General features: G+C 45.2%; 1 protein-coding gene across 1 annotated transcript in view; it reads right to left on the bottom strand.

Moving 5' to 3' along the window:
• Positions 1 to 19,210, bottom strand: part of LOC126161252 (uncharacterized) — a 197,826-nt gene that overhangs the window by 46,512 nt on the left and 132,104 nt on the right. Inside the window, exon 5 of the mRNA XM_049916991.1 lies at positions 15,053 to 15,195. Within this exon, the coding sequence (XP_049772948.1) occupies positions 15,053 to 15,195 (143 nt within the window). The remainder of the gene's footprint in view (positions 1 to 15,052; positions 15,196 to 19,210) is intronic.

Genomic DNA, 19,210 nt, shown 5'->3' with positions numbered 1-19,210 from the left:
CCAGTCCAGTAACCCGGAAGGTGTACACTATCAAAGGCAGAGCCACGTGTGAAAGCACCCACGTGATCTACCAACGGACCTGCCTACACTGTGATGCATTCTATGTGGGAATGACCAGCAACAAACTGTCCATTCGCATGAATGGACACAGGCAGACAGTGTTTGTTGGTAATGAGGATCACCCTGTGGCTAAACATGCCTTGGTGCACGACCAGCACATCTTGGCGCAGTGTTACACCGTCCAGGTTATCTGGATACTTCCTACTAACACCAACCTATCCGAATTTCAGAGATGGGAACTTGCTCTTCAATATATCCTCTCTTCCCGTTATCCACCAGGCCTCAATCTCCGCTAATTTCAAGTTGCAGCCACTCATACCTCACCTGTCATTCAACAACATCTTTGCCTCTGCACTTCTGCCTCGACTGACATCTCTGCCCAAACTCTTTGTCTTTAAATATGTCTGCTTGTGTCTGTATATGTGTGGATGGATATGTGTGTGTGTGCGAGTGTGTACCTGTCCTTTTTTCCCCCTAAGGTAAGTCTTTCCGCTCCCGGGACTGGAATGACTCCTTACCCTCTCCCTTAAAACCCACACCCTTTCGTCTTTCCCTCTCCTTCCCTCTTTCCTGATGAGGCAACAGTTTGTTGCGAAAGCTTGAATTTTGTGTGTATGTTTGTGTTCGTTTGTGTGTCTGTCGACCTGCCAGCACTTTCATTTGGTAAGTCACATCATCTTTGTTTTTAGATATATTTTTCCTTCGTGGAATGTTTCCTTCTATTATAACCATATCATTAATTTGAACCCAACAATTACGTTTGTTATTGTCGCCTTTGCATTTCGAAATCTTTCCTGTCGTCTTATTTCTCTTTTTTCTCTTTATTTTCTCTTTCTGTTTTTACCAGTAGTTTCACTTTGTATTCACCTTCCCCTTTTACCGTAATCTACTATACAATTTTATCCCGCCATATATATGCTCAACAATACGTAACCCACTTCCCAACCATAACCAAAAGATTTTATTTTCCGCTTTCAACACTACCGCTGCTACAAAATCCACCGTTTCTAGTTCAATAACAGCTGCTTTCACGTATTTAACAACCATTTCGGCTAGTTCTAATAACTTTAACTTTATTTCCACTTCCGTTTTTCGTACATCACTGATCATTTTAGCCGCTCCCCACAGGTTTTAACGTCATTTTTTCTACAATTGTTAGCCCCATTTTCGTAATCTTTCACCACAACACCAGTCCTTTTAATACGTTTTTTCGAAATTTTCCCGAATTTCTCCGTCCTTTAACGTGATTTAGCGGCAACACAACCACCTAACCTTTTTGCACATCGCTGTCTACCAACCCAAGTTCACCACAAGATCAACTTAACCAACACTTTTTCGCCTTTTTTCATACCAGATCTCCAATTGCTTTCTAGTTCACCTTTATCTCTCCCCATATATTTCTATCTTTCTTTTTCATTTCAACCTCATGTTAAACTTTCCACCTTCTAATACCATGTCACCCTCACAACACCCCCACAATGACCCCATTAAGTTTTATTTACATTCCCTCCGCAAACATGCCTTCACCCTAGCCAGATTACGCTCACATATTTTATTTTCTCAGGCTTGTCTGACTTTTGGCATAACCCCCAAAGGCCTCACACTTAAAGTTCCCATCTCTGGCTGCAACCCTTCTTCCCATCAGTCCCTATACCAGTCCCAAACTGAACAATCCATTGCCCTCACCCACCTAATCCTTCACCTTCACATCAACTCAGCCAATGAACACACCCGTCAACTCCTATCCTTAATAAAAGTCCTCAATCTTTCCTCTCCCACATCCACACCAGCTATTCAGAGCATCCTCCTACAGGCCAACCGCCAATTAGAACAGCAAGCCACCCTTCACCTCAAAAAACTATCCAATCTCCTGGTTTCCCACCTCCGGAAAGGCAACTCACTCACCCTTCACAACCTTTCCAGCAAACCTCAACCACCTCTCATTGCACACAAACCCAGTCTGTCCCATCTACTCAATCTCCCACTTCCAACTCCACTCCCTCCAAAACCTCAAAATTCCGATCAACACAATCTGGCACCGCAACACCCTAATTCAGTAGTTAACCTTTCCCCCAAACCTCTCTCCCAATCCGAAACCTCTCTCCTATCCAAAGGCCTCACCTTCAGCCCCACTCCCAGATTCAACCAAACAGCCCTCGTCAAAGATTTACTGTCCTACACTCGTTCTCTCTGCTGGAAGTATCACTTTGCCACGAAGAAAAATGATCCTAATCCTACCCCTAATGATCCAACTCCCCAAGACACTATCCAAATTGAACCCTGCCTGGAACAGTTCCATCCTCCGTCACAGCGGGACCCACCTCCTCTTCCTCAAAATCACCCTCTCCAAACCTTCCAGGAATTTATGACTTCCAGCCTTGCCTCTCAATCCTTCTTAAAAACCTTAATCCTACTCCCAACATCACCACTGCTGAAGCCCAGGCTATCTGTGATCTGAAGGCTGACCGGTCCATCGTCATTCTTCCGGCGGACAAGGGTTCCACGACCGTGGTACTTGATCGTCGGGAGTATGTGGCTGAGGGACTGCGTCAGCTTTCAGACAACACCACATACAAAGTTTGCCAAGGTAATCCCATTCCTGATGTCCAGGCAGAGCTTCAAGGAATCCTCAGAACCTTAGGCCCCCTACAAAACCTTTCACCTGACTCCATCAACCTCCTGACCCCACCAACACCCCGCACCCCTACCTTCTACCTTCTTCCTAAAATTCACAAACCCAATCATCCCGGCCGCCCCATTGTAGCTGGTTACCAAGCCCCCACAGAACGTATCTCTGCCTACGTGGATCAACACCTTCAACCCATTACATGCAGTCTCCCATCCTTCATCAAAGACACCAACCACTTTCTCGAACGCCTGGAATCCTTACCCAATCCGTTACCCCCAGAAACCATCCTTGCAACCATTGATGCCACTTCCTTATACACAAATATCCCGCATGTCCAGGGCCTCGCTGCGATGGAGCACTTCCTTTCACGCCGATCACCTGCCACCATACCGAAAACCTCTTTCCTCATTACCTTAGCCAGCTTCATCCTGACCCACAACTTCTTCACTTTTGGAAACCAGACATACCAACAATTAAAGGGAACAGCCATGGGTACCAGGATGGCCCCCTCGTACGCCAACCTATTCATGGGTCGCTTAGAGGAAGCCTTCTTGGTTACCCAGGCCTGCCAACCCAAAGTTTGGTACAGATTTATTGATGACATCTTCATGATCTGGACTCACAGTGAAGAAGAACTCCAGAATTTCCTCTCCAACCTCAACTCCTTTGGTTCCATCAGATTCACCTGGTCCTACTCCAAATCCCATGCCACTTTCCTTGATGTTGACCTTCACCTGTCCAATGGCCAGCTTCACACGTCCGTCCACATCAAACCCACCAACAAGCAACAGTACCTCCATTACGACAGCTGCCACCCATTCCACATCAAACGGTCCCTTCCCTACAGCCTAGGTCTTCGTGGCAAACGAATCTGCTCCAGTCCGGAATCCCTGAAGCATTACACCATCAACCTGACAACAGTATTCGCATCCCGCAACTACCCTCCCGACCTGGTACAGAAGCAAATAACCAGAGCCACTTCCTCATCCTCTCAAACCCAGAACCTCCCACAGAAGAACCACAAAAGTGCCCCACTTGTGACAGGATACTTTCCGGGACTGGATCAGATTCTGAATGTGGCTCTCCAGCAGGGATACGACTTCCTCAAATCCTGCCCTGAAATGAGATCCATCCTTCATGAAATCCTCCCCACTCCACCAAGAGTGTCTTTCCGCCGTCCACCTAACCTTCGTAACCTCTTAGTTCATCCCTATGAAATCCCCAAACCACCTTCCCTACCCTCTGGCTCCTACCCTTGTAACCGCCCCCGGTGTAAAACCTGTCCCATGCACCCTCCCACCACCACCTACTCCAGTCCGGTAACCCGGAAGGTGTACACAATCAAAGGCAGAGCCACGTGTGAAAGCACCCACGTGATCTACCAACTGACCTGCCTACACTGTGATGCATTCTATGTGGGAATGACCAGCAACAAACTGTCCATTCGCATGAATGGACACAGGCAGACAGTGTTTGTTGGTAATGAGGATCGCCCTGTGGCTAAACATGCCTTGGTGCACGACCAGCACATCTTGGCGCAGTGTTACACCGTCCGGGTTAAATGGATACTTCCTACTAACACCAACCTATCCGAACTCCGGAGATGGGAACTTGCTCTTCAATATATCCTCTCTTCCCGTTATCCACCAGGCCTCAATCTCCGCTAATTTCAAGTTGCCGCCACTCATACCTCACCTGTCATTCAACAACATCTTTGCCTCTGCACTTCTGCCTCGACTGACATCTCTGCCCAAACTCTTTGTCTTTAAATATGTCTGCTTGTGTCTGTATATGTGTGGATGGATATGTGTGTGTGTGCGAGTGTGTACCTGTCCTTTTTTCCCCCTAAGGTAAGTCTTTCCGCTCCCGGGACTGGAATGACTCCTTACCCTCTCCCTTAAAACCCACATCCTTTCGTCTTTCCCTCTCCTTCCCCCTTTCCTGATGAGGCAACAGTTTGTTGCGAAAGCTTGAATTTTGTGTGTGTGTTTGTGTTCGTTTGTGTGTCTGTCGACCTGCCAGCACTTTCATTTGGTAAGTCACATCATCTTTGTTTTTAGATATATTTTTCCTTCGTGGAATGTTTCCTTCTATTATATATATATATATATATATATATATATATATATATATATATATATATATATATATATATATGTGTGTGTGTGTGTGTGTGTGTGTGTGTGTGTGTGTGTGTGTTTGTGTGTGTTTGCAGATATTAGTGGGGACAGTTTATTCCATATACCACTATTCATATCCTGTTCCCATACTGATGACTGCGAAGTTCCTATGTCTTCTGTAACTTTTGCACAGGGTGTTGTAAATCAACAGATTATGCACACGCCGCCATGGCTAAATCACCCAACACTTTGGTCAAAGATTTGGAAGCCCAAACTATGACTGCCGGGCCCCCTCAATCCTTCACCAATGGCCGGCTCTCCATTACACCATAGTGATTCGGAATCTCCAACCACTTTAACCTCAAACTTTGTTGTTGTACAATGGTCGAGTGGTAAACCGTTAACTCAAACAATGGACTCAGGTTTCATGTTGCCCGACTGTGCTTGCCAACATGTGACGTGTGAAGTGGTTAATATTCAGAACTGTGTTCCTACCAGTCGATCGTATAATGTTCAAAGCACTCTACATTTGCACACGTACTTTGACTCTCAACGGGCTGCAACAACAGTTACTGTCATGCTGTGTGCAATGCCGCCATTTGTACAAAATGCACTCGGCCTCTATCAATTGTGGCCTGTTCTGGTTTTGCCTCATTTGCAGACTAATGATGGACATTTCCGTGCGCAAAATTCTTTTCACTCACCCCCCAGACCTGTTGCTCAATTTTTCGACCACATGGGCTCGAGTACATCCTTTAGCATTTCACCTTACAGGTATGTCTTACCACACACAGTGATCTTCTGCAAGTTCCACCAGTAATTTATAGTCCGAACTGACCCCACGGGGTGTGCTTTCAACATGCGTGGAGAACTCACACTTTTGTCACAGGAGTTACCAGCCCCCCCACCCATACCCTTCCCACGCACACACAGGGGGCCCTGACTCCGACCACTCAGCCGCTCTCCCCCTGTGTCTGCTGTGCCAGCCTTCCGCGTTATTTCTGAGGTGATCAAATTCAAATCAGTACCTGTAACCTACGGTCCAGTTTACGGGACCCCTTCACGTATCGTGCAACCGCTCGTTCCCACGGTACCGACTGTGCCAGCTGTGTCATGTTTTCATGACACATCAAGCACAATGCAACCCGCCATTGCTACAGACATTCTCGCCAGTAACACACCCTCGTCTACTGTGCCAGCCTGCTGTACTGTCTCTCCTGCCATGGACCAGCTGGTTTTCCAAGGGACACCGAAGCTGCCTTCGTCCCCATCCCCAGGTTGTCTACCAAAGCTGCCACCTTTATATAAAGACAACCCTGTATCACGGTTTGCGATTGTTGAGCATCTTTTCGAGTTGCTTCACGTGTCCAACTACAACTCTAAATTCCTGCGTCTCTTCATACACCTCCACGGTCACTCGGATTTAATTTGCGATCTACTCCTCTCACCACCGCCTCCACTGAAGTATGAGTTCATGAAGAAAACAATCATGGAATGACTCGCCTGCTCAGCACAAGAATTAATCATCAAGAGTTTGTACGAGGAACACCTGGGGGACCGAACCCCGTCACAACTCTGGTGCCGCCTTCAGTTACTTGTGAGTGAGCATACCATGCCGGACATCACTCTGTGGGCGATGTGGTGTGCCAAATTGCCTACTGACCTACAGATCCACACTCCTTTAAGTCAATCGGCTCTCGTCTCTGCATCACAGATCATCTGTATTCATTGCTAGAACAACACCAACCAGCTCACCACCCACCACTAGTGGGCACAACTGCTCCTGCTAATCGGCAGTCTGCTGGAAGGGGCAGGGCTCGCTCCACCTCTGTGCCTTCTACATCGCCTGGCAGTATCCGCCTGCTCTCTCTGATGTCTGAGCACTCCAGGATTGCCCACGCACCACACGTGCCGGTATACGTGCCAGAACAAATCAACGAGGACAAGCCTCCTCTGCTGCCGCAGTCACAACCTCCACCACATCCACCTCATCCATACTGCTGGTACCACAAGATTTTTGGCGATAATGCCAAGAAGTGTCAATTACCTTGCCAGCACCCAAACACCAACCACAGGACCTAAAAGACGCTGAGTCGTATGGGGAACCTCACAGGCGTCCTCATATATTACCCTTCATCCACTCCTCTGCTCGGCCGAGGGGTCATTTGTATGTGACTGACATTTCGTCATGGCTCGTTTTCCTAGTCAACGCAGATGCTGATGTGTCTATCATACATATATCGATGGCTCGCCCCATCTTTTCATTGACAAAGTCACTTCTACGAGCTGTCAATGCATCAACGTTACAGACCTCAGGCTCTGTCAAAGTTAAGGTGCAGCTATCTCCTTCTCTGTGTTTTCCATGGACTTTCTACATTGCTGACATTGATGAATCAATTCTCGGTATGGATTTTTTGTCATATTACAAACACTCTCTGAACCTAGTCCAGGGCTCAGTGCTACACCATGCCACTAACACTCAGATACTGTGCTCCCGCACTTATGTTCCATGATCTGTTTCTCTCGCGACATGTGAGTTGATACACGAGTGCTCTGCCCTTGTGGGCAACATTGTGACCTGTGTCACTAACCTACTGTCAGAATACGACTCGGTGGCACAACTCTGCTGGGAAAATGATGAGATGAAACAATGAATAGCACACACTTACAACTGGCTCGTCACAGCTGTACCTCACTGCTGAAACCACAGTCCCGCCACCTAATCCAGCAGACACCAGCTCGGACACTTATCAGGTTAGTCCAAAAACTTTAATTGCGCGTGATGATTCACATACGGTAGACTCCACAAACTCAATGAGCTGGCCACATTCACTGCCATATGTGTCAGACAGTGCTTCTAATAACAGTCGCATGCATGATACAACCATGCCCACTGCGTGTTGATAAACATTCCCCCTCTCTCATGCACCAGCCACATAACTCAGTGGCCATTGATGTTCCACACACAATGCCAACACTACTCTCGCCCACACCAGGCACCAAGTTCAAGGTTGTCAGCAGACAGTCGCCGCGCATTCTGATCTGCTCCATGCACAGCCGCCCTCTCCACACAAGTGCATGTCACACTCAAGTACTAGACATGTGACTTTTGTGCTGCCTTTTCTCACTCCACTAATGGCTATGCCTTGTTGCGCTCTACCTGTGCAAAAACTTCATGTCAGAACATTGATCAGTCTCATGTGCAGTTCTCAGTTTCTTCCGTCACTGACAGAACGACACACAAAATAGTTACAACTGCTGGCCCTAGTATTAGGCACAAGGTTAGATGCCTCAACCCTATTAAGTTGCACACAGCCAGGCAGCAAATTAACAGCTTTTGGAGGCAGGTATCCTGCAACTGTCAGACAGCAACTGGTCTTCATCAACCCACCTAGTCCTCAAACATGATGGTTTTTTCCAAATGTACAGCAACTACAGACATTTAAACGCTCATACTGTCAAGGACAATTACCCTGTGCCTAACATAAATGATTGCACTCATATTTTATCAGGTGCTACAATCTTCAGTGTTATTGACTGTAAACATGACTACCACCAGATTCCTGTAGTTCCAGATGACTTCCCTAAAACAGCTATTATCACACCACTTGGTTTGTTCCAATACAACTTCATGCCATTCGGCCTAAGAACTTATGACAGTTCGAGTTTTGTTTTGCATATCTGGACAATATACTCATTTTCAGCAAGTCAGCTGAGGAACATGAAATTCATTTATCCATGGTCCTGCAGACATTGAACTCCAATGGCGTCAAGGTCCACAAAGAAAAATTCCAGTTGTTCCAGTCTTTCGTCACTTTCTTGGGTTACACCGTCTCCACCAATGGAATACAGCCTTCCAAATCTTGTGTGCACGCCATCACTTCACTGCCACCCCCGGCTAATTACAAATTAACTCTGATGTTTCCTGGGCACAATAAATTACTACTGTTGTCACCTGCCTTCTGCCGCTGCCGTGCAGGTCCCGCTGACAGACTCACCGTCAGGTAAACAGACTTCAGGACTCACACCCGTTCGATGGACTGCACCTATGCTGGAGGCTTTCAACGCCTTAAAGACTTCTTTAGCTCACGCTGTGACACTCACCCACCCTGACCCCTTGGCTGAGTTGTTCATCACTAGGGATGCCAGTGACACCACAGTGGGAATGGTACTACAGCAACGCAGGGCAGACATGGTTTCCCATCTTAATTTCTTCTCTAAAAACCTATCAACAGCTCAGAAGAAATACTCCACTTTCGATAGAGAACTCCTTGCAGTCTACGAGACCATCAAACACTTCCGCCCCAATGTGGAGGGTCACCCGTTCTTCATCCTCACAGATCACAAACTATTCACAGACACTTTGTACAACTCCCTCGAGGACTCATTCCCTTGGCATTTCCATCACTTTGATCTAGTCTCCCAATTCACAACCGATGTTTGCTACATCAAGGCATGGACAACATTGCCACAGATTTTTTTACGTGGATCAATACTATTTCATGCATCATTGACTTATCCAACCTGGCCGTCCTACAAGCCTCTGACGAGGCTTTTCCTAAAGCTAAATTCCCCAGCATTGTGGATGAGGTGTATGCTCTGCATAACCTTGCTCACCCTGGTGGCATCCGCACCACTACACTGCTCATCTCCGAGATTTTTGTTTGGAAAAATATAAAACAGGACTGTCAGACCTGGGCATGCAGCTGCATCCCCTGCCAATGCAACAAAATCAGCAGCCACACCACCCGACCACTGGCTCCAGGACGATTTCATCATGTACATATCAATCTTATCACTCCTCTTCCTCCGTCGGTGGGCCACAGATGCATTCTGTCACAATTGACTGCACGTCCTGCTGGGTAGAGGCAGTCCCCTTACCTAACATCACCGCCGAGACCATGGCCAAGGGTTTTATCTCCTCATGAATTGCCAGGTTTGGTTGTCCGACCACCATGACCATTGACCAGTTTGAGTCTTCCCTGTTGATTACTTTATGTAACATCTGTGACATTAAGAAAATTCACACCACAGCCTACGACCAAAAAGCGCTCAGGCACCACGACTCCCTCTGGTCCAAAGCACTTCCATGGGTACTGCTCGGCCTCCATTCAACCTTCAAGCCTGACTTACAGGGAACTATCTCAGAATTTGATTTCAGGGAGAACCACTTCCTACCAGGGGAACACATTCAGCCTCAAGTACTTGAAGACATCCCCCTTTCCCGGATTTTATAAGTCGCATGCGCACTCACTTCAAACAAGCACACCCACACGCACCTATCAGCCACTCCCCACTGGACACTTACATGCCAACCGCTTTCAACACTTGCTCCCATGTAATGTTGAGAGACGATTCGATCTGACAACCTCTGCAACCACCTTATCTTGGCCCCTTTAAAGTCTTTCGGCAGGTGAAACAACTTTCGACATCATCATCAAAGAAAGTCTGTAAACTGTTTCGTTACACCGACTCAAACCAGCATTCATGGATCCCAACATCCCTCTGCTGGCTCAGTGTGATTCTTCTAACGACTCTCCTGCCAGTCTCCCTCCCACTGTGGAGTCCAACAATGTTTCTCCTCAGGCCACCATGCCAGTTTGTTCACCCGACGCCTCCCCGTCACCTTTCGCAGGTTTCTCAGACACGTCACCCACCACCCTGTGTGCAGTTTTTGCTGCTACCTCATCAACTACAGAGACACCCTCTCCCACAGTCACCCTGCCTTGCAACAAATCCCCACACCAGGAGGACGACATTTGAATCGTCAATCTCGACGAGCAAGTTCTCATTTTACTCATAGACACCATGACCCCACCACCCAATGACCAGTTAAACATCAGTGTTGTGGTTAGCCTCACCCTCCCTCAATAGTGCGAGCTAATGACAATTCATGCCTTCATCTTGCCGGACCCCTCAATTAGCATCCGGGCTTGCCACACCTACACCCTGGCATCCGCCATTCAACCTGCCTGCTCCCAGGCTGGTTGCCGCATCGTCCATCCTCGCTGGCTCAATGACTTTGAGGTGGAGATGCCTCCCATCGCTCCATGTCCGCACTCTGCCCCGGTCGGGGTGGAGGTCCTGGTTGTGCATCTACCAGCTTGTATGACTACCAACAGTGTTGATGCCAAAATATTCTTCCCTCAAAGCTCACGTGCGGTACTTCATACTGCGGGAGAGAGCGAGGGAGGGGGGGCACTGTGTGGCATGGATAGGTTGTATCAATGTTAGACAACATTAATCTTTGGGACTCAGGTCGCTCATCCGAGCCGACATGTCAATTCAGTCTGTTCTTATACCTTTTACTGTGTGCATGTATGTGATAATTGAAATATATGTATATGCAGATATTAGTGGGAACTGTTGATTCCATATACAGCTATTCATATCCTGTTCCCATAGTATCATCATATTGGTCAAGTTCACAGATATGTGAGTGTGTCGGATATACAAGTATAGCTATCACACCCTACAAACAAGAATTAACTGGTGAAATTCAGAAAATCATTAAGTGGTTCTCTGCAAATGGGTTTTTTCCATATACGGCTATTCATATCCTGTTCCCATAGTATGATCATATTGGTCAAGTTCGCAGATATGTGAGTGTGTCGGATATACAAGTATAGCTATCACACCCGCACACCCGACAGACAAGAATTAACTGGTGAAATTGTAAACGATGTTTTCAGAAAATCATTAAGTGGTTCTCTGCAAATGGGCTCTCATTAAACTTTGACAAAAAACAGTATATACAGTTCCACACAGTAAATGGAATGACCCCATTAATAAATATAGTCTTCGATCAGAAATCGGTAGCTAAGGTAGAATATTCAAAATTTCTAGGTGTATGAATTGATGAGGGGTTGAACTGGAAAAACACACTGAGGATCTGCTGAAACGTTTGAGTTCAGCTACTTATGCTATTAGGGTCATTGCAAATTTTGGCGATATACATCTGAGTAAATTAGCTTACCACGCCTATTTTCATTCTCTGCTTTCGTACGGTATCATATTCTGTGGTGACTCATCATTGAGTAAAAGAGTGTTCATTGCACAAAAGCGTGTAATCAGAACAATTGCTGGAGCTCATCCTGCAGACACTTATTTAAAGAGCTAGAAATCTTCACTGTAGCCTCACAATATATATATTCACTTATGAAATTTGTTATTAATAATCCGAACGAATTCAAAAGTAATAGCAGTGTAAATGGCTACAGCACTAGGAGAAAGGATGATCTTCACTACTCAAGGTTAAATCTAACTTTGGCTCAGAAGGGGGTAAATTATGGTGCCACAAAAGTCTTTGGTCGCTTACCTAATAGCATCAATAGTCTGATAGCCATATAGCATTTAAAAGGAAATTAAAAGAATTTCTTAATGGAAACTCCTTCTACTCATTAGATCTACTCATTAGATGAATTTTTGGATATAGTAAGTGGGTAATTTCCCAACCTACACTGGGGGGGGGGGGGAATTGTGTCATGTAATATTTTGTCTAATGTAATATCTTGTATAGACACCTTTTATTAACCTGACATGTTCCACATCATTACAAAGTGTCGTATTCGTGATCTATGGAACAAGTACTAATCTAATCTAATCTACTTATTAAACAATGGAACCTCAATGGCAAGTGTTCATCAGAAGCAATGTTATTGTTAGTAGTATCTCGGGCAAGTGTGACAGGAGCACTGTTGTTCTCTATATACATAAATGATAAATGATATGCTGGACAGGGTGGGCAGCAATCTGCAGTTCTTTGTTGATGATGCTGTGGTGTACAGTAGGCTATCAAAGTAGAGTGAATTTAGGAGGATACAAGATGATTTAGACAAAATTTCTTGTTGTTGTGGTGAATGACAGTTGGCTCAATGTGGAGAAATGTAAGTTAATGAAGATGAGTATGAAGAATAAACCAGTAATGTTCAAATGCAGTATTGCTAGTGTCCTGCTTGACACAGTCAAATCATTTAAATATCCAGGCATAACATTGCAGAGCAATATGCAATGGAACAAGCATGTGAGAACTGTGATAGGGAAGGTGAATTTTTGACTTTCGTTTATTAGGAGAGTTGTAGGAAAGAGTGGTTCACCTGTTGAGAAGATTAGATATAGGATGTCGGTGCTACCTATTCTTGAGTACTGCTTGAGTGTTTGGGATCTGTGCCAGGTCAAATCGAAGGAAGACATTGAAGAAGTTCAGAATTGGGCTGCTAGATTTGTTACTGGTAGGTTCCATTAACACAAATGTTATGGAGATGCTTTGTAAACTCAAACAGGAATTCCAGGATGGAAGGCAACAGTATTTTCAGGAATCAATTTGAGAAAGTTTAGAGAGCCAGAATTTGACACTGACTGCAAAATTATTCTACTGCTACCAACTCACATTGCATGTAAGTACCATGAAATAAGATACAAGAAGTTAGGACCCATACGGAGGCATATACACTCCTGGAAATTGAAATAAGAACACCGTGAATTCATTGTTCCAGGAAGGGGAAACTTTATTGACACATTCCTGGGGTCAGATACATCACATGATCACACTGACAGAACCACAGGCACATAGACACAGGCAACAGAGCATGCACAATGTCGGCACTAGTACAGTGTATATCCACCTTTCGCAGCAATGCAAGCTGCTATTCTCCCATGGAGACAATCGTAGAGATGCTGGATGTAGTCCTGTGGAACGGCTTGCCATGCCATTTCCACCTGGTGCCTCAGTTGGACCAGCGTTCATGCTGGATGTGCAGACTGCGTGAGACGACTCTTCATCCAGTCCCAAACATGCTCAATGGGGGACAGATCCGGAGATCTTGCTGGCCAGGGTAGTTGACTTACACCTTCTAGAACACGTTGGGTGGTACGGGATACATGCGGACGTGCATTGTCCTGTTGGAACAGCAAGTTCCCTTGCCGGTCTAGGAATGGTAGAACGATGGGTTCGATTACGGTTTGGATGTACCGTGCACTATTCAGTGTCCCCTCGACAATCATCAGTGGTGTACGGCCAGTGTAGGAGATCGCTCCCCACACCATGATGCCGGGTGTTGGCCCTGTGTGCCTTGGTCGTATGCAGTCCTGATTGTGGCGCTCACCTGCACGGCGCCAAACACGCATACGACCATCATTGGCACCAAGGCAGAAGCGACTCTCATCGCTGAAGACGACACGTCTCCATTCGTCCCTCCATTCACGCCTGTCGCGACACCACTGGAGGCGGGCTGCACGATGTTGGGGCGTGAGCGGAAGACGGCCTAACGGTGTGCGGGACCATAGCCCAGCTTCATGGAGACGATTGCGAATGGTCCTCGCCAATACCCCAGGAGCAACAGTGTCCCTAATTTGCTGGGAAGTGGCGGTGCGGTCCCCACGGCACTGCGTAGGATCCTACGGTCTTGGCGTGCATCCGTGCGTTGCTGCGGTCCGGTCCCAGGTCGACGGGCACGTGCACCTTCCACCGACCACTGGCGACAACATCAATGTACTGTGGAGACCTCACGCCCCACGTGTTGAGCAATTCGGCGGTACGTCCACCTGGCCTCCCGCATGCCCACTATACGCCCTCGCTCAAAGTCCGTCAACTGCACATACGGTTCACGTCCACACTGTCGCGGCATGCTACCAGTGTTAAAGACTGCGATGGAGCTCCGTATGCCACGGCAAACTGGCTGACACTGACGGCGGCGGTGCACAAATGCTGCGCAGCTAGCGCCATTCGACGGCCAACACCGTGGTTCCTGGTGTGTCCGCTGTGCCGTGCGTGTGATCATTGCTTGTACAGCCCTCTCGCAGTGTCCGGAGCAAGTATGGTGGGTCTGACACACCGGTGTCAATGTGTTCTTTTTTCCATTTCCAGGAGTGTAGATAGTCTTTTTTTGTGAGTGGAGCAGGGAAGGAAATGCCTTGTAGTGGTACAGAGTGCCCTCCGCCATGCACCATACTGTGGCTTTTAGAGTATCTGTGTGGGTGTAGACAGAAATAATACTTAACTAAGACTAAATGAAAGATATGTAATTAGATTTAAAAGAATTGATTGCCATTTACTGCATAAGCAATAAATTTTAAGCCATAATGATTTCAAATGCATACAATGCAAATTCTTTCACAGACTGATAGATAGACAGATAGATAGATAGAGAGATAGATAGATAAAGATAGACCAGTCAGCCAGTATGTCCATCAGTCAATCGCAACATCTGATAATTCAAAAACCTTAAGAAAAACTGGAACTTACTCTCTTCACTAACACGCTTCCTGATTTGCTGACTTGAAGTGTTACCAGATTGTGTAGTGGTAGACTGGAACTTTGAGACAAGGCTGCTGTTTGGTGATGTGGTTATTGAGTCAGGTATTACATTTGGTTGTGTGTCAGGCTTCCTGTGGGAATAAATAATCCAAATTAAGCTATGAAAATAGGACACAGGAGTAACATCTGTTGAAAAAGTCTGTATCTTATAATATTGACAAATATGTAAATTTCATAATTTTGTGACTTCTCAGCATTGACACTTAATATCAATTGTGTGTGCCTTATATTTAGATGCTAGCCTAAGATGAACAGTCCTTAAGAAAAATTAGTATGATGTTTCCATTTAACACAACATTTGAAAACAGACAAATAATTTTGTATGGATTATTGCTGAGGGATGCTTCAATAACAAATAAAACTAACTGAGACCTATTTAGAGCAAAGTATATAATCTGTAACTCAATGTCTGGGCTACAGGTTTTTTTGTCGCATCAATTATCTTCCCTGAAGTATAGCAGAGTGCATACCATGCCAGTATTGTGTGTGTCCTATTTTAAAGATTCCATTCAAATGTTCACTATGTTGTACTGTAACCAGATTGCTTATCAGTTATGTATTGTATTCTCCAATTTTAATGGCAGTATGAGAGAAGACATCCACTCATTGCACAGCATATTATTTATCTTGTCTGAAGTGATTTAGGTAAACACAGAAAATGTAAATCATGTGAGTAATTGTCTTTCATCATTCCATTGTTTGTATTCTATCACTGATTTCCAAGTACTGTATTACTTTCCTTGATTTCAAATATTTCTATGCATTATTGTTATGGGAACTGCACTATTCATTCACTCATTCACTCCTTCATTATGATCTGACAATCAAATAATCAAAGAGACTATACCAGGATTTGGCACAAACAAAGGTATAAACAAATGTAGTGAAGCAGCCATTAGGAACTGAATTACTGACTGCTATCAACTATTTACGTTTACCTGAGCTAAATTTAACACAGTAACACTAACAAGAAACTTTGACTCTGAAAAGGGTTGCAGCTTCCTTATTTGCACTACATAACTGCTGCTGATCTATTTCTAGCTTGTTACAAAGAAGACCATATTGCTGTTCCTCACAGAACAACAGTTCTATTTGTACACTTATTATTATTCTCACTACATGTTTTGGAGAACTGTATCTTGGTCATCAGATCTTGTAGCACTACGCCACCATATTTTATGTTAATTGTGATTTTTGTTTTATTCCTGTAGCGTGTTTTGTCAATATTTTTCTTTGTTTCCTGCAATGAAGCTGAAGCGTAGCCATATTTACGTATGCAAATGTTCTCTTGGTACCAGCACCTCCATCAAATGTGGCTGAAAATTTGGTATGTGGAGCCAATATACTACAAATAATGTGGCCCACAAAGGATTTGCAGTTCAAACACTTTGCTTGCACTTCAGTTGCTGAATGAACTACTGTTTATGGCCAGATCATGTGTCGCCTACTATAATTTATGCACCAATGAACAGCTTGCCACGTACTACACTCAGTTGATATCCAATAATGTGACTGATTCCAATAACATAGTATTATTTAAGTTATTAGACACAATTATTAACATATAGGAAGTAAATTAATAACACAGTTAGCAAGTAGAGATCACAAATCACTGTCCTTGATATCTAACAGTCAACTTGACTGGTTGGTTTAAGGTTTAAAGGGACAAAACAATGAGGCCATCAGTCCCTCGTACCTGAAACAGACAATACAACAACACTACACATAATTGAAAGGGATACATGAAACCCAAGAAAAGAAAACCCCAAGGTTTATCAGAGGTCAACAAAGCCTAGAGAGAAAACAAGGAAGAAGAAAAGAGGGAAAGGAAGGAAGTCTGGTGAAGTGCTCAGTCCAGGGAGCAGCTGAAGGCCCTTAAAGGCAGAAACTGTGAGAACATGTGAGAAAGGGAGGAAGAGTGGGGAATAGATAGGGCAAGGTCTGAAACAGACCATCAGGCACAGACAGCCATTGCCCAGTCAGGACAGAGGTGGCAGGAGGGTGTCCTGTCAACTTTCAATGGGCTGACAACATCCCTTAGAGAACGTGATAAAAGCCTCTATTATCAATAAACTATAAAACCAGCTCAGCCACTGAGGCATCATCTGCTAACACCAGGGGTAGTGAGTGAGGAGGATTAAGAGTCCACTGCAGGGTGACTAGGTTAGGACAGTGCAAAAGGATTACAAATCCTTAGAATTTGGTGGCATAATACTGATTGAAGGTTTGGTGCCAGAATACGAATCTCAAGAGGCAGCCTGTCAATGAGTTCATTCCCTGGGATCTTGATGTGACTTCAGTGTCCAGACAAAGCTCACCAAGCATCCACATTGTCTGTTGGCGAATAGGAAATCCTGGATCATCAGGGCCAAGAAATGAAAAGGAAAACACTGGTAAATACCTTATAAACTGCTCAAGGAGTCACTACAGATGGGGAAGGATTCACCAGCGCAGGAATGAATATGCTCAAGAGCACGAGAGATGGCTACCAACTATGCAGTGGAAACACTGCAGCCATTTGGTAAGGAGCAGAATTCATTACATCCCACATGATTGTAAGTAAAGCCAGTATGTTTGGCAACCATCAAGCCACCAGTACAGACTACTTCTGAACCATAAAACATGCCTAGAATGATGAAGAATTGCAGCTGAGGGCCTCAGGCAGAGCCAAGTCTTTCAGACCTTATGATAGGTCAAGACAGGGCTGTGGATGGGGGTGCACCATGGAGATGTATGTGAGCAGGCTCAGAGAAGAAATGATAAATGGATAGCTGGAGTTCTGGAAAAAAGGGATGGGATGCAGATGGTGGTCATAACCTCAAACTTGGGCCCTCATTGTGAGAGGCATATCTCTGTAGCTGAGAAGAGGGGATGGCAGTTTGGGTGCTCCAAGGAGCAAAAGATGCAGAACACATAAGCAATCAACTCTTGCTGGCGGAGAACTCACAAAAGGGGAATCCCTGCCTCCATTAGGAGATTGATCATGGGGCTAGTCTGAAAGGCAATAGTTGCCAGTCAGTCATGCTACACAAGGAAAAGGCAACTCAGTCCACATTAGTACAGGCTCACCTGGGACGCTGTCCAGGCAAGTGCTGCTGAAAGAAAGATAAGATGGTCAAAAATGATCACTGTCATATGAATCATGAACTTCACATTGGTAGTAACCGTTACAGTCCATAGGAGGACAGTAGTTGTGCCGGCCGCTGGGGCCGAGCGGTTCTATGTGCTTCAGTCCGAAACCACACTGCTGCTAAGGTTACAGGTTTGACTCCAGCCTTGGGCATGCATGTGTGTGATGTCCTTAGGTTAGTTAGGTTTAAGTAGTTGTAAGTGTAGGGGACTGATGACCTCAGATGTTGAGTCCCACAGTGCTTAGAGCCATTTGAACAGTAGTCATAGAGTCCAAATAAATTAGAGGGATGGGCCAATACACCCTGGGATGATGAGAAGTCTCCTCCTTTAGAGGGTGAGAGGAGGTGTGGCTGGGAAGAGAGCAAGTTGTATCATTATCAGGAACTGAAAGACAATGAGCAGCCTTGAGGTCCACAGAGTATGGGTTACACATCTGATGCAAACTAACAGGCTGGAGACAGTGGGTAGGGGGCTCCTAGAGAGACCCCATCCCCAGTGGGGCCAAGTTAAATGGATTTTAAAATTTTAGGAAGCATTTTGCAATTGGAGCAAAACAGCAATTATATAAAATGCTAAAAATCAAATAAAAACAGGCTCAGTCGCATCTTCAGATTTTTATTCATTATCAACCAGTTTCAGCCCTTTACTCAGACAATCTTCATGTTTTCCCTGGTGAAATTCAGTAACAATATATATTATTATAGAAGGATGAAAATACAGCTAAGCAATATCTAACATATAAGCTACAATGATGAAAAAGTATGATGTTACGTGTGTTATGGTTGCTGTTGTCAGCAGATGGAACAAGATTAATATTAGTGAGGAGGTCACTGCTGAATAAGGCAGATGTAGTCGAGATTATATCCTGTAAGCTCCACCCATTGCCTACAGTATTACATCGCTGACAACCAATCATGTGTGAGATATGATATATTGACTTGGTTAGTTGAATTT

The sequence above is a fragment of the Schistocerca cancellata genome, chromosome 2 (assembly GCF_023864275.1).
Source record: "Schistocerca cancellata isolate TAMUIC-IGC-003103 chromosome 2, iqSchCanc2.1, whole genome shotgun sequence".
In the NCBI taxonomy this organism is placed as follows: Eukaryota; Metazoa; Arthropoda; class Insecta; order Orthoptera; family Acrididae; genus Schistocerca; species Schistocerca cancellata.
The sequence above is the reverse complement of the archived record's forward strand: the minus strand, read 5'-3'. Positions and strand labels throughout refer to the sequence as shown.